General features: G+C 34.2%; 1 protein-coding gene across 1 annotated transcript; it reads left to right on the top strand.

The window, feature by feature from the left end:
• Positions 1 to 406: 406 nt before the first annotated feature.
• Positions 407 to 967, top strand: LOC141684318 (homeobox-leucine zipper protein ATHB-52-like). The gene has a single exon (XM_074489237.1). It carries the CDS (start codon positions 407 to 409, stop codon positions 965 to 967), a length of 561 nt encoding a protein of 186 aa, XP_074345338.1.
• The last annotated feature ends 24,752 nt before the right edge of the window (positions 968 to 25,719 follow it).

Genomic DNA, 25,719 nt, shown 5'->3' with positions numbered 1-25,719 from the left:
GGATTCTTTATATTGGGGGCGGGAGATTGACGCGCATTGTAAGACTTCCTGAAACATGGTTCCCTAAATAATTTTAATTTTTTTATATAAAAATATAATATTTAAATTTTTATATAGAAAATGAAAAATTTAAAAATAAATTATAAAATTATATTTTATAGTATCTTAAAATACGTGTAAGCAAAAAGTATATAAAGAATTCAGTGAAAAGGAGTGAGCCAGTAAAATATAGAAAATATAAAAAAAAACAATTTGACACCCATATAAAATACCAGTGCCAGCCTGCATCATTTCATCCAACTCAAACCAATCTGCTTTCAAACCTGCAACCGGAAATTTCTTTCTCTCTGCATATTTTTCGTAAATATTGTATAACGTCGTAAACCCGTGCCCTAACTGGTATATGATGAATAATTTCAGAAACTCCCAAAACCAAAAGCACTATACTTGTAACAGCAACAAGAAGAAGAGGCTTACAGAAGAGCAAGTAAGGCTACTAGAGGAGAGTTTCAACGGCAACAACCGGCTCGAACCGGAGCGAAAACTGCAGCTGGCACATGAACTAGGCATCCCTCCAAGACAAATTGCCATCTGGTACCAAAACAAGCGTGCTCGTTGGAAGAATCAGAGCCTGGAGCTGGATTATACCGCGATTCACATTCGTTTAGAAGCTGCACTGGCTCAAAAAAGGCAGCTAGAGAAGGAGGTCCAACGGCTTCGAGTTGAGCTGCAGAGATCACAAGCACAATTTTTACCGCAAGAACAAGTGCAGATGGTGCAAGCGCAACCTCCTCCTCAGCTCGTTTCGGTTTCTTCGATTGATAGTAATTGTGATGAAGTGGGGAGCTCGAGCTTGCACGATGATCAGGTGAATTGTTCGTGGATGAATGATCATGAACAGGCTGCTTTGCGAGTTCAGGAATTTTATGCGTGTTTGATGGGCACAAATGAATCGAATTTTAACTGAAGTGTGTTACTGTTGCATGTGTTTGATACGCTACAAGAAACATGGTCATTTCTGACGGCAAGCAAAAAAGTCCGTCGGATCGTTGAGAACCTTATATATTTATATATGTGAAATGTATGTTTGGTACTCACCAAATTAACAGAATTGTGTTAAAGTTGTAGATGTATAATTGTTATTTTCTGTTAATTGTGATGATTTATGTATGCGTGATTGTTGTTCTTGACCTTCCTTATGTTTCGTTAATAATTTTCGATTGGGCAATTACTTTAATTAATTGTAAACTTAATAACCTTATATATCCATTCTTCAATCATCGTTCAATATTGAAAGAAGATAATTTGATGGCTAAACTACAAAGACATGCAGCATGTCTAGCCCCTACACTAATAAATTTAGTGTTCTTTATTTTGGGATTTTTTCAAAAATACGCGGATTCTAAAAATATTTGCAATACGGATCAATCTCATATGCAACTTTATATGCAACCGTTGCAACCTCATATGCAACCCGCGTCCTTATTTTTACAAATATTTTGCTAAAAAGTGGTATTTTTGGTAAATTCCCTTTTATTTTAGTATCCACTGTTTTTAACTTTTTATAATCCTATTTTTGCTATTGGGTCCAAAAAATTATGAATAGTGCTACGTAAACGTATTTATTCATATATTTTTCCCAAAATATTATAAAATTACGTGACATGATAACATGACCGGCCTCGAGATATATAATCAAGTGAAATATTTTTTTGTGTCCGGTGATAATAAATTGAAAGAATGATAAAAAAAAAAATTGATAGTGTTTATGTTGGTACAACTAAGCGAAAAATATTTTATTTTTTAAGTGGTCTTTTATAATAAAAAATAAAAATATGCCCCTAAAATTTATTTTATGTCTATATTTTTTTAAAAAAAAATCTTTTTTTTCATATATATAATAAAAATGGGTTCCTAAAATCTATTTTTTTCGATGTCCCGTTCGTTGGCATAAAGAGTTTGGACTGAGGGCAGACAGTACCCGACAAGCAAGGAATTTAATTTGTGAGCCTGTGGATGCGGTCCAGGTACGAAAAGTCAAATATAATTCAGATATACGAATTTTTGATAAGTTATATAAATACAGACATAGTCAACATATATTGAGCAACTTGGGGAAGAAGATGAAGATGTGCACTGCTACTTCATTCATCATCTCTCCAATCATTTTGGATTTTAAGCGAGCCAGGTTTGACATTTCATATAGTCATGGTCTTAAGTCTTGTGAGCTTTAGCCCCCAACAAGATCAATAAATATCTGACAAATATTTATTTTTTATCTTCAATTTCTTTGGACCACTTCTTCTTAATTAGTGCTTGTGGATAAGTGGAGGGGGATCAAATTTAGCCCTGTATAAAACAGTTTGGTTGGTTGCATATAAACACTAACGACTTGCTGCCGAGTTTTTTAAGGGAAAGAAAAAGAATGGTCGGCAGTTAAAGTACTTTCATCTCATTTTGAATTGGAAATTTTGAAGTGAAAAATTGTGAAATTTATATACATTCTCCTTCTAAAAATTCGGAAGCACAATTACAAAAGAAAAAGTGAAATATTTTTTTTTATCCTACACTTACTTTTTTTCTGACTTTTTAAAACTTAGAGAGTTAAGGGTAAAAGCCAGTATGATTCGAGCATATAAAGGTCGCGTCAGTGAAGTGATTCAACTAGGCCAGTACAAAAAAATATGGGTTCCTTTCACCGTTCGCAAATAAATGGATCTTAATATCGGACAGGCCCAAACTTGGCCTAATTGAGTCACTGGATTCACGAATTGTTGCTGGTCTATATATCTGTATATCTATATCTATATATATTATAATATAATAATCGGAATCGGAATGAGGTATAATTTGGTATATTCCTATTTTGGTTGATTTGGTTATCCTTTCAATCATGACCGTCAGATCTTTTTAATCATATAATCAGGACCGTTCGATCTAAATATTAAAAGAATACATTAATCATGTTCTCGGGTTTTAATCTCACTAACGACAAATATTTATATTATTATTTACGTACTATTAAACTTTTCATGTTCGAATTTCACCAGCAACAAAAATTTATATTATTTATATATACTATATACGCTAAACTATAATAACCGGTAATTTTGTTCAACATCTTGGTTTAGTTATGCTCTCTTTTTAATATCTCTATTATTCAAGACTGTTAGATCTTTTAAATTAAATGATCACATTTTCTCTCTCGCATGAGAGTCGTTCGCCCTATTTTCTTCTAACCCTAGCCGGCCTACCTTCTTTTTTACCCTTTCTACCCGTCGTTATCTCCATATTCATCTCCATCTCCTCCTTTTTGTTTACTTTTTCTTCAATAAAATCGAGATTTGTTCCACAAAACTCGAAAATTCTATTACGGTACTTTACTTTAGTTTTCAGATCTACTAAGGTAAGAGCTTGGATTTTATAATTAAATTCAGTTTTTGGATTCAAAATCTATCATTTAACAACATATTACAATTTGGTGTTATTCCAAGATTTTTGAATTTTGGATTTTTTTCGTATTGTTATGTTTAAGTTATTGTTTGTGTATTTGATTATCTCGCTTTATGCGATGTGTCTCGTTTTGTGCGATGTAGTGGTTGCATGATCAGTTGGGGATTTGTCCGATTGAATCTCTTTCAAGTTATTAATGAAATCTGCTTTAAATTTGGCAAAAAAAATGATCATATAATCATTTGATTTTGGTACTAAAAACATAAAAAAAAAAAATTAGGTTCGAATACCACCATCCACATTCAAAATTAAACATTCATTGAAAACCAATCAACTACATATTACAAATAAAAAATAAAATGCCACCTGATCCGAAATTTTATTAAATTAAAATAAATAAGTTTTCTGGTCAAACCAGAATTAATTTTGTTTTTAAGAAAAATAGGTTCGAACAAAAAATTTTAAATTTGATTATTTAAGACTTCTTTGAACATTTAAATCGAACTAATTTTATTGAACCAAACTAATTTATTAATGGAAAAACATATCATCAAGTATATCATGATAAGTAAGCTCTCATGTATCTCATTAATAATAACTAGCATAACAACCCGTGCGACATTTTCTAGCGATTCTTCCCTTTTTTTGATCCATTGCAATATTCATTTCCGATGTTTTTGAATGCTATGAAAGTTGTATGGCTGTGTGTTTTGTACATGCAGATTACTAATTTATTTTAATGTCTTCTCCTAATTAAAAACCATGTCTGGATGAGGTTTAACCGAGTTGAGTTTGCAAAATTTGCTTTGTTATGTTTGAACCGCGGTTGAGGATAGATTCCCCTTTAAACTGAAGCAATGTAGAATAAAGTATAAAGGAGGGAAACATCTATAATACTAAAGAAGATGTAACCAAGGGATGCTAACCTCAAATAACAATTAGGATAGCAGAAAAAGAAAGCGCGATTAAACCTGAAACTGCTGTGGAACAAATAGGAAGTTGAGAAACTGGAAACGTATCCACAGTTTCCAGTTTGCAATAACAGAAGGGAAGAACACCTACAAGAGTTCTAGTTTAGTAAAAATAGATACGGACTCCCTTCAAACTCTATTTCCCACTACTAACAATATTCAAATAATTCTGACTACTTGCATAAAGAACATGCTAGATACATTTAGCACGGTTTAATTAAATATAGTTTATCCAATTAGTTGATGAATGACTTGATGATCGTGTTTGACATAAATGTAGGTCAACTGGTGGATGAAGCGTTGAGGTAGATGATGTTGAAATATATTATGATCCAGGTGAATTATTTTTCAGGACTCCGATTGGTCCGCCATTATCCGGTGATAATGAAAAACTCGAATTTTGACATGATAATGTTGCTGCTTTTAGTAAAACAACATCCACAAACAGTCGCCCACTTTACTAAAACCCCGGGCAAGAAGTTTCATCATAAAGTTCCGATATAATAAGAATTTTTTTATTTTGAAGTTCTGTTCAATAGGTGATTTTTTGTGTCTTTCAGCAAAGAAAGATTAAGGTAGAGGTACAAGGCTAAGTGATGGTTGTTAGAAAATTAGGATTTTAGAGCTTAATTTAATTATGTTCTTGATGTTAATCCTAAAATCTAATGATTGGAAATTGTTCAATGATATTTGAACTTAAATTTTCATGTATGGTTTTAAGAATTTTCTTAATGAAATTCATATGAAATGAGAGTTGAAAGTAGCTTGGAAAAGCTTGGAAAAATTTGAGAATGTTTGTCCCACATTGAAATAAATAAAGGAGGGTGTGTGCTTTATATGGTATTTCCCACATGAGTAGTATACAACTACTAAGGTGTGTGATGGTCCATTGTGTTGTTGTGTGCTTCACGCGCGCCCCGCCCCGCCACGCACCGAACCGGGTCGGGTCGAAGGGCGATTTGGGCGAATGTCTCGGCGTCTCGCGTACGCGAGGCGACCTGGGCGAGGATTTTATTTATTTGAGAATTATTTTAATTCGAATTTATTTATCGGTGACTGGATTATTGGGCTGGGTACTGAAATAGGCTAAGTCACTTTGTTAGTGGGCTTAGTCTAAATATATTGAACCTGCAAATAATCTGATCTGTAACAAGTTCTGATATCAGAATCAGAACTTAAGAACTGATGAATAAAATCAGAACTTAACAAGTTCTGATATCAGAATCAGAACTTAAGTACTGATGAATCACATCAGAACTTAACTTAAGTTCTGATAATAATGTGGGTGTTAATGTGAAAAGCTGTTACAAATAATTTAAATTCAAAAGCTGTTCAATTTTGATTTTTTCATTAATGAATTCAAAATCTGATCAGTTTTGTTTTTTTCATTAATGAAGCAGTTTAATTCAGACATTAAGTGTGTGGACAGTTTCATTTTTCCTCTCCTATAAATAGAGGCTAAACTGAATGAATAAGTAAGAACACACTACATTCTCTTCTCTTCTCTTCAACCTCTCTGCATTTCTTTCCCAAAAGTCCTGAAGTGCTGATATTTTCCGGCGACTGAGGTGCTGGTCGAAGTGGAGCTTTTGTTGCTGCTGTTAACATAAACTCCGAGCTGTTTTATCCTGGTGGAGATATTGTGCGCATCCCAAACGCAGCAGGTAGGGGCAATATTCTCTTCAAGAGCAGTCAGGACTTCGAGCAAGGCCTGGTGACTCAGCTGTGATCATTTTCTTGGCATTTTGTATCTGTGAACCTTTATTTCAGTCACTGTTAAAAGCTATGGTTTCGGGTACATCTTTCTTTCTCTCTTCGTTATTTCAGTTACTGATTTTGTTTACCTGCATGTTTTGTTTTGTTAACTGTGGTCTTGGCCTAAACTTGCTAAATTCTTTATACACTTGCTTCTATGTTGCTATATTTGTTAGTGAGATTTACAACTTTCTTGAAGAGAATATTAGTTATATAGAATTTAGCATAATGGTTAACGAAAGTGAGGTTATCGTTGGTGGTGGTAGCAGTTCGGGTGCAACTGCTGGGGCCATTGATTGGACCACCTATAGTTTCCCACAAGCTGTTGAACTAACCGGTTTACCGGAGAAATTCAACGGTGGCATTGGCTTTTCTCGCTGGCAGAAAAGGATGAAGTTGTGGTTGACTATAAAGGGTCTGTGGCCGGTTGTGGAATATGAGAAACCAGTAGTGGATCAAGAGAAGGCTGACACAGTTAAGGCTTTTGCGAAGTGGGCTGAGAAGGATGGAGTGGCTAGAGCGGCCATTCTGGCGGCACTATCAAACACTTTATTTGATGTCTATTCTTTTGATGCCTACTCTGCAAAACTCTTATGGGAGAAGCTGGACCAGACACATAATACTGACTGACAAGGTCTAGAAAAGTATTCTGCGGCAAGGTTCCTCGAGTTCAAGCTGGTGGACAATAAGTCCATGACTGAGCAGGTGCATGAGTTCGAGATGATAGTGCATGCTTTGAAGGAGTCTGGAATGAATCTCCCGGAGAAGTTCAAGGTGATGAGTGTGATTGAAAAACTCCCGAAGTCTTGGGAAGAGTTCTCTCTCTCCCTGAAAAGATAGAAAGGAGAGATCACCTGGACCAACCTTATGCTGGACATCTCGGTACAAGAACAACACAAGTCCAAACAGGGACATGTGATGCCAACTGAACACGGTACCTCGAAGGTAAACATAGCAACTGTAGGACAAAAGAGGAAGGCTTTTGCTAAGAAAGCTAATAGTAATAAACCTAAGAGTGACAAGGACAAGGCCAAGAAACCCAAGGCAAACAAACCATGCTGGTCTTGTGGGCAGGTTGGGCACTGGAGTAAGGACTGCCCTACGAAGAAAGCGAAGAAAACCGAGGTAGCGCAAGCAAATGTTGTGCTTGGAACCGCAAGTGGGCCTGTAGTGAACATGGTCGTTAGTGAGACTACGGCTTCTGAAACCGACGTTGACCGGTATGTATCCTACAACCCTGTGATATTTTCTACCTATCTGTCAAATGAATGGTTGATAGATACTGGGGCTAATGTACATATTTGTGCTGATATTAGTTTATTTGTATCTTATCAACAGAGTCATAGCCTGACTGTGAAGATGGGGAATGCTAGTGTTGCTCAAGTACATGGAGTTGGAAACGTGGATCTGAAGTTCCCTTCAGGACGTATTCTATCTCTGACGAGAGTGCATCATGTTCCCAACATGCGTAGAAATATAATAAGTGGAAGCTGTTTAGTTTCTAGTGGTTTTGAAATTTCGTTCAAGTGTAATAAAGTAGTTCTTATTCACACTGGTACATTTTTTGGCAAGGGTTACTTGTTAAATGGTTTATTTGTTATTAATGCGGATCCCGTTTTGGGAAATTTGAATAATAATGTTATTCCTACTGTTAACTGTATTGAATCCTCAAATATATGGCATGCTAGACTAGGTCATTTAAACTTTGGTGCTCTTAAGAACATGATGAACTTAGAGTTGATTCCAAAATATACCATAGAAAAGAATTCTAAATGTCAAGTATGTGTGTCTGCTAAACAGATAAGGAAACCTTTTCATAACGTTGTTAGGGATTCAGACTTGTTAGATTTAATACACACTGATATTTGTGAATTTGGTGGTGTGTTGACCAAGGACCAGTTTAGATACTTCATTACTTTTATAGATGATAGTAGTAGATACTGTTATGTTTATTTACTTAGACATAAGGATGAAGCACTTAGTAAATTCATTATATATAAAACTGAAGTAGAAAAACAAACTAGTAAGCTACTTAAAAGATTGAGATCTGATAGAGGTGGTGAGTATACGAGTAATGCTTTTAATGAATTTTGTGCAAACAATGGTATAGTTCATGAAGTTACTCCATCATACACACCTGAGTCTAATGGGGTTGCTGAGCGAAAGAACAGAATATTTAAAGATATGATTAATAGTATGCTTATTAACTCTGGGTTGCCTAAATACATGTGGGGAGATGCTCTAAATACGGCTTGCCATATTTTGAATAGAGTCCCTCTGAAACACATGGATAAAACACCCTTGGAGTTATGGAAAGGCAGGATGACTAGTCTTAAGTATCTTCGTGTGTGGGGGTGCCTTGCTAAGGTGCTTGTTCCTGAACACAAGAGAAAGAAACTAGGTCCAAAGACTGTTGACTGTATCTTTCTGGGCTATCTTGAAACCACTACAGCTATGAGATTTTTAGTGTTAAAATCTGACATAGATGGTATAGTGGCAAACACGATAGTTGAATTTCGAGATGCGACATTCTTTGAGGATGTCTACCCTATGAAGACTGGAATACCTGAAACGACTTCTGAGGAAGATCCTACTTACACATCAAGTTCTATTCCTGATCATGTGGAAAAGATGACAAATGTGGGGGCGGAACCTAGTAGTAGCTCTATTCCTAAGGAACTAGAGGAACCAAGGAGAAGTAAGCGTGCAAAGGTAGTCAAGGATTTTGGAGGTGATTTCATCACTTACAATATCGAGGACGAACCTTTAACTTTCCTGCAAGCTATGGATTCTTCTGAGTCAAGGCACTGGAAGGGCGCTGTCAAGAGTGAAATTGACTCTATTGTTTCTAATGGAACATGGGAGTTGGTTGATCTCCCTCCTAGGTGTTCTACTATTGGGTGCAAATGGGTCTTTAAAAGGAAGTTGAACCCTGACGGCTCAATAGATAAGTACAAAGCTAGATTGGTAGGTAAGGGTTTTAAGCAAAAGGAAGGAATTGATTATTTTGATACATACTCTCCGGTTGCAAGAATGGTAACAATCCGAATGCTTATAGCATTGGCTTCAGTCCATGGTCTTATCATCCATCAGATGTATGTAAAGACGGCTTTTCTTCATGGTGAACTTGAGGAAGAGATTTATATGGATCAGCCTGATGGATTTGTTGTATCAGGAAATGAAAGGAAAGTATGTAAGTTGATCAAGTCCATCTATGGCTTGAAACAAGCTCCCAGAGATTGGCATAAAAAGTTTGATGAAACTATATTGCCTTTCCGTTATAAGATTAATGAAAGTGATAAGTGTGTCTACACTAAAGTTAAAGGTAATGAGTGTGTTATTTTGTGCCTATATGTGGATGACATTTTATTGTTTGGAACTAATATTGAGATTATTAACGAGACTAAAGAATTCTTGAAAAGACATTTTGAAATGAAGGATATGGGTGAGGCAAGTGTGATTCTTGGAATCAAACTGGTTCAGTCCACTGAAGGAATAACCTTGACTCAATCTCATTATATAGAGAAATCTATACTTGAGAAATATGGTTATTCACAGTGTAGAATCGCTAGTACACCTTATGATTCGAAAGTTGTCCTTGTCAAGAATACTTCAGGAGTGCCTGTATCTCAGTTAAGGTATTCTCAGATTATTGGGAGCTTGCAGTATCTTGCTAACTGTACTAGACCAGATATTTCATATTCTGTGTCTAAATTGGCTAGATATACAAGCTGTCCAAACAGAACTCATTGGGATGCTCTTGATAGAGTACTTAGATATCTAAAAGGCACAATATACCTTAGTTTACACTACAGGAGATTTCCTGGTGTGCTTGAAGGGTACAGTGATGCAAGTTGGATAGCTAAGAAGTCTGGTTCCAATGGAGTGACTGGATACGTGTTCACCTTGGCCGGTGGAACAATATCCTGGAAGTCAAGCAGACAGACTATTGTTACTCGGTCTACTTTTAAGGCTGAGTTGTGTGCACTTGATGCCACAGGGACGAAGGCTGAATGGTTACACAGACTTATGTCTGCAATACCTGTAGTAAGCAGACCGCTTCCTGCTATTGCTATTCACTGTGATAGTCGAACAACTATCGACAAGATTAACAGTAAAAATCATAATGCTAAAACTAAGAGACACATCCAAGTTAGACTCAAGTCTATAAGGGGTTTAGTGACTGATAGGATCATAGCTATAGAGTTCATAGGAACTCAGAATAATATAGCTGATCCTCTTACTAAGGGACTAGAACCTGCAGTGGTCCTTAAGTCAAGGTTGGGGATGGGACTGTCAACCCATCATAATTCATCAACAGTGGGAACCCAATACACATGAGAGGAGATCCCTCGAAGTGTATTCAATGGGTAATAACAAGCTGTAAGGATGAGTTGGTAGTACCTTTGCTACATAGATGATATTATAGTATCTGAGTCTATACCCTGTAAACCTAGAAGGTACTGACACTGCCAGAAAAGCAAGAGTGTTAAAACTCTGAATGGGATCAAGTCATTTGACGAGATAGAGGCAGTATATATCTGGAGATGCCCAGCTAAGCGAATGTAATTGTGTGGTCGCAATTAGGGGATAGGGTTAATCCTTGAAGCATTCGACGAACAGGATCGAGACATGACCATTAATGTCTCAAAGCCGTAGATTGGCACCATAACCTTTGACTTGTCGTCGTCTATGGAATATGGTTATACTAAACGGATTAAGATTCAAGGTGAAACATTCCATCTGAGTCCGATAGTCATTGAAGTAGAGGAATTAGGAGGGTTCAAACCCGGAAGGGTACCGACTCTGAAAAACAAGTCATGATGGGAAATTGATCACATTTCTGTATGGATTTGTGGGGGATTGTTAGAAAATTAGGATTTTAGAGCTTAATTTAATTATGTTCTTGATGTTAATCCTAAAATCTAATGATTAGAAATTATTCAATGATATTTGAACTTAAATTTTCATGTATGGTTTTAAGAATTTTCTTAATGAAATCCATATAAAATGAGAGTTGAAAGTAGCTTGGAAAAGCTTGGAAAAATTTGAGAATGTTTGTCCCACATTGAAATAAATAAAGGAGGGTGTGTGCTTTATATGGTATTTCCCACATGAGTAGTATACAACTACTAAGGTGTGTGATGGTCCATTGTGTTGTTGTGTGCTTCACGCGCACACACACACACACGCGCGCCCCGCCCCGCCCCGCCACGCACCGCACCGCACCGCACCGGACCGGACCGGACCGGGTCGGGTCGGGTCGAAGGGCGAATGTCTCGGCGTCTCGCGTACGCGAGGCGACCTGGGCGAGGATTTTATTTATTTGAGAATTATTTTAATTCGAATTTATTTATCGGTGACTAGATTATTGGGCTGGGTACTGAAATAGGCTAAGTCACTTTGTTAGTGGGCTTAGTCTAAATATATTGAACCTGCAAATAATCTGATCTGTAACAAGTTCTGATATCAGAATCAGAACTTAAGAACTGATGAATAAAATCAGAACTTAACAAGTTCTGATATCAGAATCAGAACTTAAGTACTGATGAATCACATCAGAACTTAACTTAAGTTCTGATAATAATGTGGGTGTTAATGTGAAAAGCTGTTACAAATAATTTAAATTCAAAAGCTGTTCAGTTTTGATTTTTTCATTAATGAATTCAAAATCTGATCAGTTTTATTTTTTTCATTAATGAAGCAGTTTAATTCAGACATTAAGTGTGTGGACAGTTTCATTTTTCCTCTCCTATAAATAGAGGCTAAACTGAATGAATAAGTAAGAACACACTACATTCTCTTCTCTTCTCTTCAACCTCTCTGCATTTCTTTCCCAAAAGTCCTGAAGTGCTGATATTTTCCGGCGACTGAGGTGCTGGTCGAAGTGGAGCTTTTGTTGTTGCTGTTAACATAAACTCCGAGCTGTTTTATCCTGGTGGAGATATTGTGCGCATCCCAAACGCAGCAGGTAGGGGTAATATTCTCTTCAAGAGCAGCCAGGACTTCGAGCAAGGCCTGGTGACTCAGCTGTGATCATTTTCTTGGCATTTTGTATCTGTGAACCTTTATTTCAGTCACTGTTAAAAGCTATGGTTTCGGGTACATCTTTCTTTCTCTCTTCGTTATTTCAGTTACTGATTTTGTTTACCTGCATGTTTTGTTTTGTTAACTGTGGTCTTGGCCTAAACTTGCTAAATTCTTTATACACTTGCTTCTATGTTGCTATATTTGTTAGTGAGATTTACAACAATGGTAACTGTTGAAAATCTTAAATAAATCTTAAGGTAGAAAGTAATTCATTGGATTTGATTTCGTTGTAATATAATTTAGGGTATGCAACCTTTTTCATCAACCGTAATTTATATATATCAAGATGTAAACTTTATATAGTATGATCAGTTATATTTCAGTTAGCATGTGTTTACTATGTAGCACAAACAGTTGCACTGCCGGATCTTTTAAGGTTGCAGGGACAGAGATATTAGCAGATCTAAGTCTTACAATATTAATGTATAATCATAACACCTATAATAAAAGGGGTAAACTTTATAATCAACATGGCCGTATAAGCAGTTTCATATGGGTACATAAATAACCTCTTTAGGCCAATGCCTGAAACCTATTTTTTGATATAGTAATAGATAGCTAAGCCACTAAATTTCACAGTTGCGAGACATATATACTAACATCAAACATTAAGATGACAGCACCGTAAAGCCTAATTGAACCATCAGGGAGCGAGTGATATTAATGGGGAAAAGACATAGTCTATAAATGATTCATAGAAATGACAAATAAGATGGTTGCAGCAAGAAGTCTGTGCACCATTTTTGTTCATAAATAGTGAAAGTTACTTGAGGTTTGCATACTGACCTAGTCGTGAGAGCATGCAAGATGAAAATTAGAAATAAATTATGATAAAATAAAAATCAACCCATAAATTGGGAATTTGAAATGTAGTCTTGAAATATTTATTAGATGGTCTTGAAATGCTTGTTGGAAGTAGTTAAGTCACCTTCTGCTTCTTCCTGGAGTTGGGTCTGATTGGATTTCCAGCACTTGTAGAATGAGATAAAATGTCAGTACCGGAATCAACGCAAATAAGTTCAGACACCCTTGTGACTGTACTCCTCGTATCCCTGAATAATGTTGTATGGGGTGATTTTGAGCTGAAAGGCGCATAATTTTGCAACGATATTATTGACAGCAGGAGGAATGACTGCCAATTCCTGGAGAGAAACATAATAGAAATTTCATTAGTAGGTTAATGACTTAATTATAGACCTATGTTATTGTAAATTAACCGGTCTACCTCGCTGGCCTCTGCCATGAGTTTCGTAAAGGAACGCCTACAAGCTTTTCTGCTTCCTTATTGAACAAGGTTACGGCTGTTGATCCATACTGATCCTCAATCTGCACCACAATCTTGAACCTGCAAAATATTAAGCGTCAATATAGTATGTGAGTATGTCCTAAATAAAATGTTTTATTCCGTTTTTGTTTGGTATTGATTAATTTTAAAGAAAGGGGTGGTATCATTATGGGTGTTGTTATAGGTATTTTAATAGTCAGTTGGGTATGAGAGTTGTTATGGATTGTTAGTATGTGTATTAACTTTGTGCCAGTGAAGGAATTTCTTCATCATATGCCAAGCAGAGAAACGCTCCATACAAGGCTCGAAGTGCGCGATCACAAGTAGGGCAAAAATTGTAATACCGGCCATTCATATCAAGTATCCCAACTATTTTAGCACGACAGATGCAACAGACAACTTGCATATTAATAGGTTTGAATTTTTGATGCCACTTTGGCAAGTCTGACAACTGATCTAAGTTGGCACAGAAAGTAAATTATTGAAGGTTACTGAAAAGGCTGGTTGACCTGTGTGCCATCTAGAATAACCGTTTCCAGTATAGAACCTATTGTTAACTCCTCCACACAGTCTCCGTTTGATGTGACAAATTGTTCGACTGTTGGAGTAGGCAATGACTCATTTTTCCGGTGCTGACCGTTGTGAGACAATTTTAAGGGCATTCAGAGGGGGGGTAGTCAATGTTGACATAAGAACGAGTGCCATCAATACTTGATAAGGATGCTGCATCAATATTTTAACTTGTTTTTAGTCATTTGAATATATAAATAAATAAATAAATTTAAATTTATTTATTTATCCATATACATGGTGTTTTATTTGATAACTAATACATGTATGTATATATGTATATGCGTATATCTATATACATGTTACTTTTTTGGTAAGAATGGTAATTTGATATGCTTCATGTGTCGGTTTGTTGGGTCATGGTCTATCTATGCTTATCAAAAAGTGTAAGTTATTACATGAGAATTTCTTTGCAAGTAGTCCGGTCATGACTACAAAAACAGGCCCGTCATTTAACTGGGTAATACCTCGAGAAATTGTCTTGCTCTGACCTCCCATAAAGTAACCACTATGGCCTCATTCCTGTAAGACAACGAAAATATGAAAGAAATTTGTGTTGGGACTAGGGTGTTTGGGGCATTGCTATGCAAAGTATTTGTTGTGATGAAGACATTAACTCTCAGGTCTTAAATTCAGAGTTTATTGTTAGCTACACTTTTTAATGAAATTAATAGTGGTCGATGAATTTCTTCTTGAAATCTTTGTTATAATTCAAATGGTTTTTTAAACTTGTGTACACGGTGTTTTATGACTTTGCTTGGATCTGTTGGTAACCTGAAAGCGTGCTATAAAAATTTTTTTGTTGCCTTATAATGATCTTTTTCTAGGTTTGTGTTATATGATTGTATCCATATATACAGTTATATATGAATACCTATATCACCCATTGCAATAATTACCTATAAGTTGATAAATAACATGTTACCTAGCATAAAATATAAATATAAATAAATAACATGTTTAAAAAGTTCTCACTCCCTTTCCTAACTGAATTTAAATGTTGCATCTCCACGTAACAATCATATAGTTTAACAGGAAATGGTACAAAAGGTAGTAAACGGGGTTTTTTTGCAGTAAGAAGAATGTGCATTGGCCAGTTCAACTCTTAAAACTGAGAAAATAATTTGACCGCATCAGAAGTATCATTTGGATAGACATTAGATGATTGGTGAGTCCAACAATTGAAAGCAAACATGTTTTTAAAAAGAAGAAGTAGAAAAAGGATTTTACAGCATCCCGAGTATATGTGAAAGTGTTAAAAGTAGTGTATTGCACATCTAATGTAGGAAGTGGTGATACAAATATTGTTTACTTTGCAGACATAAGAGCTTGTGCGGGTTTGTAGTAGATATGCAATTTGAGGGTGCTATCACTTTTCTATTGGAAAAAAAGCAAAATAAGAAATACGGCAAGACTATCTTTACTTTTATGTGTACATTTCCTGTGAGGTGGATACTTTATATGGAAAAACAAATGCTTTATTTTAAACTAAATTATAAATTTAAAACTTAAATTGCAATCATCAACATATATGTCATCTACTCAGACTGTATTGTATAGTACATGGGGTGGTTTGATATCATGTAATTAGAGGGCTATGATATCCCTTATATTTAAAAGCATGGACCGATGTTCATCAAAATAAGTTCTTAATGAATACATTAGATGACACAATAGGTATATTGTAGTTTCATACCAATTTTATCTAGGAGCAATTACCAAGTTAAGGATAATAGGTACATCTGAATTATAACTATAATGTTAGTCACGAAGAGTTGCAACTAAATGCTTAATTATCATTGGTGAGGGCGACATTCATCTTTTCAGCACCATTGGACCTCTTTTCCATCTGTCCTTAACTGAGTATCATGCCAATTACATCTGAAAAAGGATATGATTAGTCATCTATACTCCCTTCGTCCCACTAGATTCTTTACATTTTTTCCTCATGCTTGGTACGCTTTTTAAGCCTACTATAAAATTTAGTTCTATAATTTATTTTTAGAATTTTTTTCTGTATAAAAGTTTAAACATTATATTTTTATTTAAACGAAAAAATATTTAAAATTATTTAGGGAACCATATTTTACGGGAGCATTAAAATATGTGTCGATTCCCCGTACTCCCAATGTAAACAACTCATTGGGACTGTGGGAGTATGTGTTATAACTCTAACCTAGGAGACATTTGACCTGTCCAACCAAGTTTTTCACTCTGTCAAAAGGTTGAAGTTCGAATTTATTAAGGGGAATCTCGTTCATGTCTGTTTTTTCTTTGTTGTTAGTCCTCTAATAGAAGTTGATTGCATGGTCTCTGTCAACATTTCTGTACAACGCAGGTGCCGGTACAACTTTGAAGTTGGAGATGTTGTAGACACCTTCTTCCTTAAGTAGTAGTAAATAAACCTGCTTTTGATTGTTTCGAACAGTTGCCAAGATATGATTATCCTACAAAGCAATTATATCTAGGAATAGCATATGAGTAATTTTCTTTGTTTAGGGACATATCTTAAAGTATTTCCACCATAATATGTTAATATGATTGAATAGTAGTAAGGTTATTGCATACCTGTTCATCAAGTAAGATGACATTGGTGTGCATCAACATCTTTGTTTTCTTGTTAATAGCTTCCCATATTCAGCCAACACGAACACGAATTGTGTGATTATCTGTGTTGGATGTTAAAGTTGATATCATTGTACTTTGAGGCATGATTGATTGTGCAGTGTATCCTGGTAGTTTGTAAGCGAAATTCTTATATAGCGGGGTGTTGTATGACAAATGATTCCAATCTTTCCTATATATATAAGAGGGAGTCGTAACTGCATGAATAAGAAAAGGGTTGAATAAAAGGGTGTGTTATGAGGTAATTAAAATAAATTAAAATGGCCGAGGGTGTAGCATTTAAATTAATATTTTATGATTTATTTTGTATGTGTGATAAGTTTTATGCTCTTAAAGGCTGGTTTCATATATTTAATTAAATTTAAAAGTAAATTCACTAATTTAATTCCAATATTGTAATGTTTTATATTCTTTCAACATGAATGAGTAAAATATGATGAATAACTAACGAAATTTAACATATTAGAATATAATTACATATATTATTATAACAAAATCAATAATATTGAAAACATCAAAAATTAAATAGATTATTTATATATATGTGAAATTAAATTAGTATTAACTATTCAAGAATTTAAGATGTAAAAATTTATCCATATGAGATAAGATTTATAAATAGTTACAGAGAAATATTCGAACAATAAAAATTAAAATTCATACGGAAAAAAAGAGTGCAAGTTAGTTTTTTTTTATTCAAGTAATGAAATAATTGAATCAACCCGTGTAAGTTAAGTTTGAGCTGTCTCTGAAGAAGAATTGTATATCCAGCTGAATCCCCATTTTTTACTGTACTGAAAGCAAAAGCAAGGGAGCTCGATGGATTTTTGGAATGTCAAAATTAAATTGCAAAGTAACGTGGGTTATATATAGGAACTTGGTATCCTAAGGGGCCTTTTACAACTTCTAGCATGAATATAACCTGAATTGAGCGGGTGTAACCAATGAACATTAATGCATGCATTTAAAGTCATATAACTATATATTGTAATGAGTTTTTTTTGCATATATATATATATAAAGTTTGTCATCATAACTTATCCATCGTATTTGAGTGTTTTGTATCCAGATTTATACACTATCTAGTTCCTTTTCCAAGCAATTTTTTTCTTAATACAATGAAGTACCAATCTACAAAGCATGCCCACAACTATGATTGTTACCATATTGCAGCTAATGTTGTCGAGGGGTTTTGAAGATTTTTTCAATTTTTTTATTATCCGGGCACAAGCGCAAATACCTGTTGTTATAATTTGGTTGCTGAGGAGTTTCCTTCACGTGAGTTTTATAAGTTCAGTAAAACCGGAAGTGTTTGTGATATTGATTGTTTTGAGAGATTTTTTGATATCAGCAACCACTTGGTAGTTGATGATGTTATAATGTATGCGTGATGCAGGAATCTTATTTCTGGTGTTGGAAGCACCAATGACCAGTGCTTCACTGTTTGACCTATGATGGTCATTTTTTTATCGATGGTTGCTAACTATATCTTAAGGTTTTTTTGCAGGAAAAATCAAAAAATTCCTATACCGCAAACTCTTGTTGCTATATATAACACTCCTCTCCATGAAAGAGATATAATTTATGCACTGAATTATCTCCGGGCCATATGTTGCAATATGGATGATTCAGATATTGCCATTGAACTTAATATTGAAGTGGCATGTGCGATTCACTTGGGTGGTTCAGAACTAACATTGTTCAATTACATGTCTTCGATCGATGAGTGTTTGTTCTGCAGTCTTTGTAATGACCACGATTTTTCAAAATCTGTTTATTATTATTATAAAAATATTTAATCAGTCGTTAAATGAGAATTATGTGAATTATGTGAGGGATATATCTTGTGAAGTTAAGATATGTGTGAAACCATGTTTATTTGATTATATGATGATTGGTGTTTTTTTTTTATCTGTTTGTCAAGCTGTGTTATTAAATCCTATTTATTAGGGGTTGTTGTAGTGTTTAATTTCTATAAAATTGTGTACTGTCCATAAAATTATTTTTGTGGCTTTATAATTTCATTAAATATTTATAAAGATTTATAAAATTTAGAAAATAATATTTTGGCAATTATTTCTTTTTAAATGATTTTCTGTGTGAATTAAAGTGGGGTATTTTTATTAATTTCAAAAATGATTCAAAAATTATGAAAATTTTATTTTATATGTAATTAATTATTTTAGGATTTTTAAAATTATTTTGGTATTTTTACAGTGTATGGTTGCCCGTGCATTTGTTCGTTATTTTGCAAATCAGTCCGAGACCGGGCCCTAAAAAGGGGTACGTGTCCTATTTTCTAAAACTTAACAGTTTTTAACAATTCAGTTTATTTTTATTTTTACAAACAAACATCAATCCCTCTCCTGTTCTTCATCTCATCTCTCCTCTCTCGCAATCTCTCTCTTTCTCTAATCTCTCTCGTTGTCTCTCTCTCAATCTCTTCTCCCTCTTTTCTCTTTTCAGTTTTTATTTCCCCGAACTTTCCCCTCTTTCCCGTTCGTGGTTGCTCCGGTTGGGGCGAATTTTTCGGCCGATCTTGGCTGGATTCTGTTTGGCCTCTAGTTGTGTGCGAGTGTATGTATATATGTGTTATACGGTGTGCGTGTGTGTGTTTATGTGTGCTCTGTGTGTGGGTTGTGTATGCGTGTGTGTGTGGGTCGCGTATGTGTGTGTGTGTGAATCGAGTATGCGCGTGTGTGAGTCGCGTGCGTGGGTGTTCGGTTGTTGTGTTGTATTGTATCTAAGTTTTTGAATATAATTTATGCCTAATTAGGTTTATGCATAGAATAATTGATTTTATTGATTTGGTAGTATATGTAATTTAGAGGTTATATGAATATAAGATTTGGCTAATGATGTTGTGAATTATGTTGTCAAATCCGTTTAGAAATAAGCTGAGTTCTTGTTAAATTCCTAGATTTTAACTAGTTCATCGTATGATAATGATTTTGCACTCTCTGGAAAGATAATGGAATTATCTACAATTTTCATTCTTTGTGTTTTTCCAAATTTGGCATGCAATTATGATAAAATCTGCCATTTGTAAAATTTGTCCTGTTAATTCCATTTGATACATCCTGACTTCAAATATTCGTAGTAAATTAATTATTTTAGCTATGACTTTAAACTATACCAATTTGGAAAGCTTAATTCAGGATCTACAATTGTTACTTATAGTTCATTAACCAATTCCATGATTTAAGAGTCTCAAATACTAAGTTACTTGCGAAAACAGGGCTGAATCTGCTTGTGCAGCTGTTTATTTTAAAGTTTCTGAATTCGTTACTTGGTCATTTTTAGCAAGCCTTACCATTTTGGAAAGGTTGTGGAATATCCTACAATTTTGTGTTTTGAACTTTTCTGTTTAAGTTCATCTAGGTGTTGTAAAATGTCATTATTTCGAGGCTGGTTAACTTAAATTTTAGGTTCAAAAGCTATTTTGTATGTTATAACTCGACATACTGTTTTGTGCTAATATATGTGATTGCTAGTTATTTTTTAATAGATTAAATATATGAACCTATAGTATAGAAGGGTTGGTTAGTGTTTGGATATGTGCTTTCTAGTTTATTAAAATATAGATTTAAGTTAGCATACTTGATGACATACTTGACTTGTGCACATGTACATTGACTTGTTATTTGTATATGTGATAGCAGCGATATGTTTTATGGAAATACATGTTAGTATATGCCTATTTGAGATTGAGTTCCATTGCTAATTATTAGAGTGTGATTTGAATATGTTTATAGTTACTAGTCTATGTGATATATATGCAAGGTGATTTATTTAATTGTTTAATCGAGTTGAATTGGTGATACTAAATTATATAACTGTAAGTTTAAATATTATAAATTTTTAAGTATACTTAATTGTTTAGGTGCCGCAATTCTGGGCGGGTACTTTTCTTTTTTGTTTACTTTTATGTTGCTGCAAGTTGAGGCAGCTTTATTTTGTATGGTTATAAGGTTAAATTGTGGAATTGAAAAACAGGTGGATAGTCCTAATTACGAATACTTCATGCCAAAATTTTCTAAAATTCTCCTGTATCTAAATCTATTTGACTTATTTGATTTCAATGATTTGAAAGCATGTTATGGTTGTTAGTTGTAACACGTATAGGATATGTCTGGGTAAGAACATTGAAATGACTTGTGGGTTGTATTTGTGGTGTGGTTATTCAGGGTACTGTCCATATTACGAATAGATCATGCCGAATTTTCCGTAGAAATATTATCATAAGTTACGCGTTCTCGTGTTAAATAATATTCTGAGTTGGTAGTAATTTTTAAACTATAATGTATGCTACTTGTTATGTGCTATATAATGTGCCATGTGTATATATATGTGTATATATATATATATCGCGAAAGGGTAGAAATAAGATAGTCGTTTCAGAAGGATACTAAAGTAGTATCTTCTTGCTTATGATATGATCGGGCATTAAGGGCGTGAGACCAAGCAAAAGAAAAGAAAAAGGGAGAGTTGCATAGTGGTTCAGTAGTTACGGATGATTCGAGAGGAACAGAACCAGACGTTGGGGATCAAGACTGAAGTTGGATAAGATTGCGTATCAGACCGCAGTAACCGCATTAGCGACATATCAAAGAATTAAGAATAGGAAATGGTGACGTCTTGAGAAAGCATCATGAGATATTTGTGTTATTGCGAGTGTGTATGATTGCTAAGGACCAAAGGCAAGTATCCCTATCATCACTTATTGTTCAAGTGATATTTATTTTAAATCTTCTTATGCAAGTATTGTTTTCCCTATTCTCAGTTCTGAATAGATAAATGTTTTACATATCGCTGAAATAAATGATTCTGTTTATAAAAATACTCTTCTGCTATTCTATGTTCAGAATAGCTAAGTGATTTTACTTATCAAATGAATGGATTTATAAATATTTTGGATTTTGAGCAAGATGACGTTGTTTTGGTTTTTCTGCCCAAGTAAATGGGCGAATAAAAGTTTATAAGGGTGTCGAGTATTATGACCCCTTTCAAAAAATGTTTTAAGATTGGATGGTTGCGTAAGAGGCCGTGGTGGCGGTCCAACGGAGATTTAGGTATTATACATGATATAATACCTTTAGGCCGATATGTGCCTTGGGTGCCCCATTTGTTTAGTTGGATATGCTTCGACATACCGGTGTTGCTCCGCGGCTGATCACCGGCGGCAACACACCGTCGTTCGAGCATTCCAATCTAAATTATTAAATTGTTTTTGATAATCTTATAAGGAATGTTTTATCAACTATTTTGGTTATGAATAAAGGTGGAATACAGTTTTGATTCGGTTGCTGATTGATGTTGATATTTAAGTTGTTGTTAAATATCAAATGTGGTATTAATGCAGATAATTGATGTTGACTTCCATATTTTAGCGCGGGTAGGTTGTGAGCATCAAAGTTCGTATTGATATCTAATTTGATATGACATCAAAATGAATATTAATATCAAGAGTTGAGTTTTGAATAAAGTTTATGACTCAATCCATAATCATTGTTTCATATTATTGTTGTTTACGATATTTCCGTAAACACTATTTTACGAGTTTATTCTCATTGAGATTCAAAGTATTGCTGAAGCATTTCGCTCGAAAATATATAAAAAAAGAGTTTTGAATACAAGGAGAAACAATTATTCGATTCTTCAATAAATTTTCTGTTTCAGCAATTATGATTTTAAAAATGTTCTGCTCTAATGCAGATGTCGATATTATATCAAAACGACCATATATATGCTATAATGAACTTGCTGAGCATTTCTTTCGCTTATACTTGCCTGTTTTCAAATTTAACCTCCAGTGAGGATTAACTTGCGCTATTTAGCCGCGTAATTCGAAGAAGCAAAGAAGAAGCTTTTGGAAGGTGGTTGGTCTAGGGTTTGCGGACTAGTGTAAGTTTTATTGTATAAAGTTGTTTATATTATATTATATTATAGTTGTGTATTTTATAGTTGGGCCTAGTATACTTCTTTTCGAAGTTATACTAGCGGGTTAGTATTGAATAGGTATTTGTTGAAAATAGTTTTAAAAGAAAGTGAAAATTTATTTATGTAATTTGGATTCTTATTTCTAGAACTGTAACCTTAAAAGATCTTGGATTAGTTTGGGGTCATAGATGCTAAATATATTTCGCTGGCATTTGTTTATTGATTAAACAGGTTAATTTGGATTGAGATTTTATAGTGACGACCAAATCCTATGACCCCGGATTTGGGGGCGTTACAGTCTTGCTAGGATGACAAATATGTTTTCAAGTAGTTCATGCTAAATATTTTTGGTGTGTACGAAAGTAGTTTGTTGATTTTAGAATAAAAATTTGTGATTGTGGTGGAGTTTGAAAATAGTTCTATTGGATAATGGGTAGTGGTCTGTCATTTTTGTTCTGCAAATGTTACCTCTAGGTGTCATTAATTGATCTGATAAGTAAATGAATGATATCAGTTTTATTGTAACAACGCATACTGGTTTAGTATATTTTTAAGGGTTAGATGGTTGTGAATTTGATAGGAGCTACAGTTCTTCCTATAGCAAGTTTAGGTAACTCTGTTATAGGTTCTATTCGATTCTCAACAATTGCTATGTTTCTACAAAATTATCAAAAAATTAAAGTGTAAGCAATTCCAATCATTAGGGAACTGACCATTCCTCCCCAGAAACCAGTATTTAATGAATACTCCAATACATTAGGGATATCTACAAGTCTATAATCAGCATAAGAAATTTCCCTAAAGAAATTACAATTGCATTTAAGTTAGGTAATGTAACAACAACACTTATGCAAAAATATACTTTAGAAAAAAACAATTAATTGTAATTTCTAGGCATAAGTGTTTTTGACACAAGTGTTTTTGTATAAGTGTTTTTACAAAAACACTTATACCAATATGATTGCTAAATTTTACAAAAACACTTATACAAAAACACTTGTGTCAAAATTTAATAAGAAATAAAATAAATGCTAGGTGCGGCTATGGTAAGGACGATGGCAATGAAAAGTTATGCCTAGAATTTAAAGTCCTTCCATGCAACAGATTAATTTTTGTTACCAAAGCTAGCAGGGATTCATGTTTTAAGTGAGATAAGTTTCTTCTATGTTTTAATGCGGTGATGTTCTGGTGAAGATACAATTAGCTAAAGATTTTAAAAATTCTTCATCTATATAACTTAAAGGAGAAATGGGTGCCATCATAAAAATTTAAAAGGACTTAGAACTATTATGTGCATTGTCAATCTGTCATAAAACACCATTATTTTCCATTTATGAGCCTAAAGTAATAAGGGTGGGACACCAATTTGTTATCAAAAGTATTCTGTAGATGGTAATCCTTAACATGTTACATGATATTTAGCTAATTCCTTACATAAGTTATTCAAATGTCGTGCGGAAGTTAATGTCGTTGGCATAAGTCGCAAATTTTGTAGGAGACAATCATGGACAATAAAATAATAGGAAAAAGTTGGATCATCTTCTCATACGATATTAATACCAGTTCATGTATGTCACATAATTGGTAACAAACATCTGCTTTTCTATAGCACATGCAAATTAAAACAGATTTTCTACATCTAGATTATTATGCCCTTTACAGATGCAATACCACTAATATCATTTATACCATTAAATTAGTTCGATAGAAGCCAAGCAACGTGGCAACCCACCATGAACCTGACTACAAGCTAATAAATTAACTGAACAAACATTCTAAATTGGTGCACCTTCTCTTATTATAAGTAAATAAAATTACTCACGCAGTGATTAATCATGGCATCTAAGAACCAAATATCAATTATAGTGATTTTGCAATATCTAAAAATCTGTAACCGAAGGTGTGGAAAACTGTTATGAATTTTGATATCCCTGATAGGGACAACGACTACACAAGATTATCAAATACCTCACGGTAGACAATGTTTTTGGTATAACCCTTGGTGACCTCGTTATCATCAATCGTAACAATTTTTAATCCATTTAGAGAAGTAACTCGAGAAACTACGACGTACATCTGGCTGTGCCCAAATTGAAGGTTCAAGCCCACATTCTGGACCGTTTGTCCCTGGCTTTTGTTCACGGTCATTGCAAAGCATACTGTAATTGGAAATTGTTTTCTTTTTAAGCCGAAGGGCACTGTCTTATCCTCAGGGCACATTGTTATTCTAGGAATGTATGTTGTATCGCCAATCCTTTACCCGTTATAATTAACGCTTCGATTAGAAACGGGTATCATCGAGTGCCATTAGAGCATCTCCAGTAGGGGTTGCCAAGGAGGTTGTCAAACTTATGTGGCATGGCACCTTTGGTTGCCTACCTAGTAGACTATTAGAGTTGGGAGGTTGCCAAAAGGTTGCCAAAACTTGGCAACCCCTTGACAACTTCCTAAATTAACAGAAAGTCATAAAAAATATCTAAAGTGTATATTACTCAACCCACTTTTATATTGAACTAAATATAAAATTAATATAGAGGGACCACGTGGACAACCTTTAAAGTTGCTTAACTATTGAAACAAAATTTTAATAAATGTTGCCAAGAGTGACATGGATGTGAGAGACAATTAAAAAATAATATATTTAATGATTTGTCATGGTTTGACAATTTTGTTAGCAAGCTCTATTGGAGATGCTCTTACACAACCCCTTTTTGGCATTGACATTACACAGCAATATTATTGGTGCACCAACCTTAACCGCAATTTCATGATTTGGCATGTCACTAAATTTTAGTGAGTTCAGATATTTGATTGGATATAACACCTCGTCAGCCAGTGGACGAACCTTTACAGTTTTTTTAGAAATTGATAAAATCGCAAATAATTTTGTAATTAATTTTATAAAAAGTTGTATTTTTGATAAACCCCTTATTACCATCTCCCCATATTTTCTTATCATATTATTAAAAAAAATCCTATCTATTTTTAAAATGTATTTTTCTAGTTTTTTGAAATTGTAAAAAAGTTATT

Source organism: Apium graveolens, chromosome 2, assembly GCF_009905375.1.
Source record: "Apium graveolens cultivar Ventura chromosome 2, ASM990537v1, whole genome shotgun sequence".
In the NCBI taxonomy this organism is placed as follows: domain Eukaryota; kingdom Viridiplantae; phylum Streptophyta; class Magnoliopsida; order Apiales; family Apiaceae; genus Apium; species Apium graveolens.
The sequence above is the reverse complement of the archived record's forward strand: the minus strand, read 5'-3'. Positions and strand labels throughout refer to the sequence as shown.

Excerpts from the sequence above, each read along its gene's own strand:
- LOC141684318 (XM_074489237.1), top strand. The coding sequence starts at position 407 with ATGAATAATTTCAGAAACTCCCAAAACCAAAAGCACTATACTTGTAAC.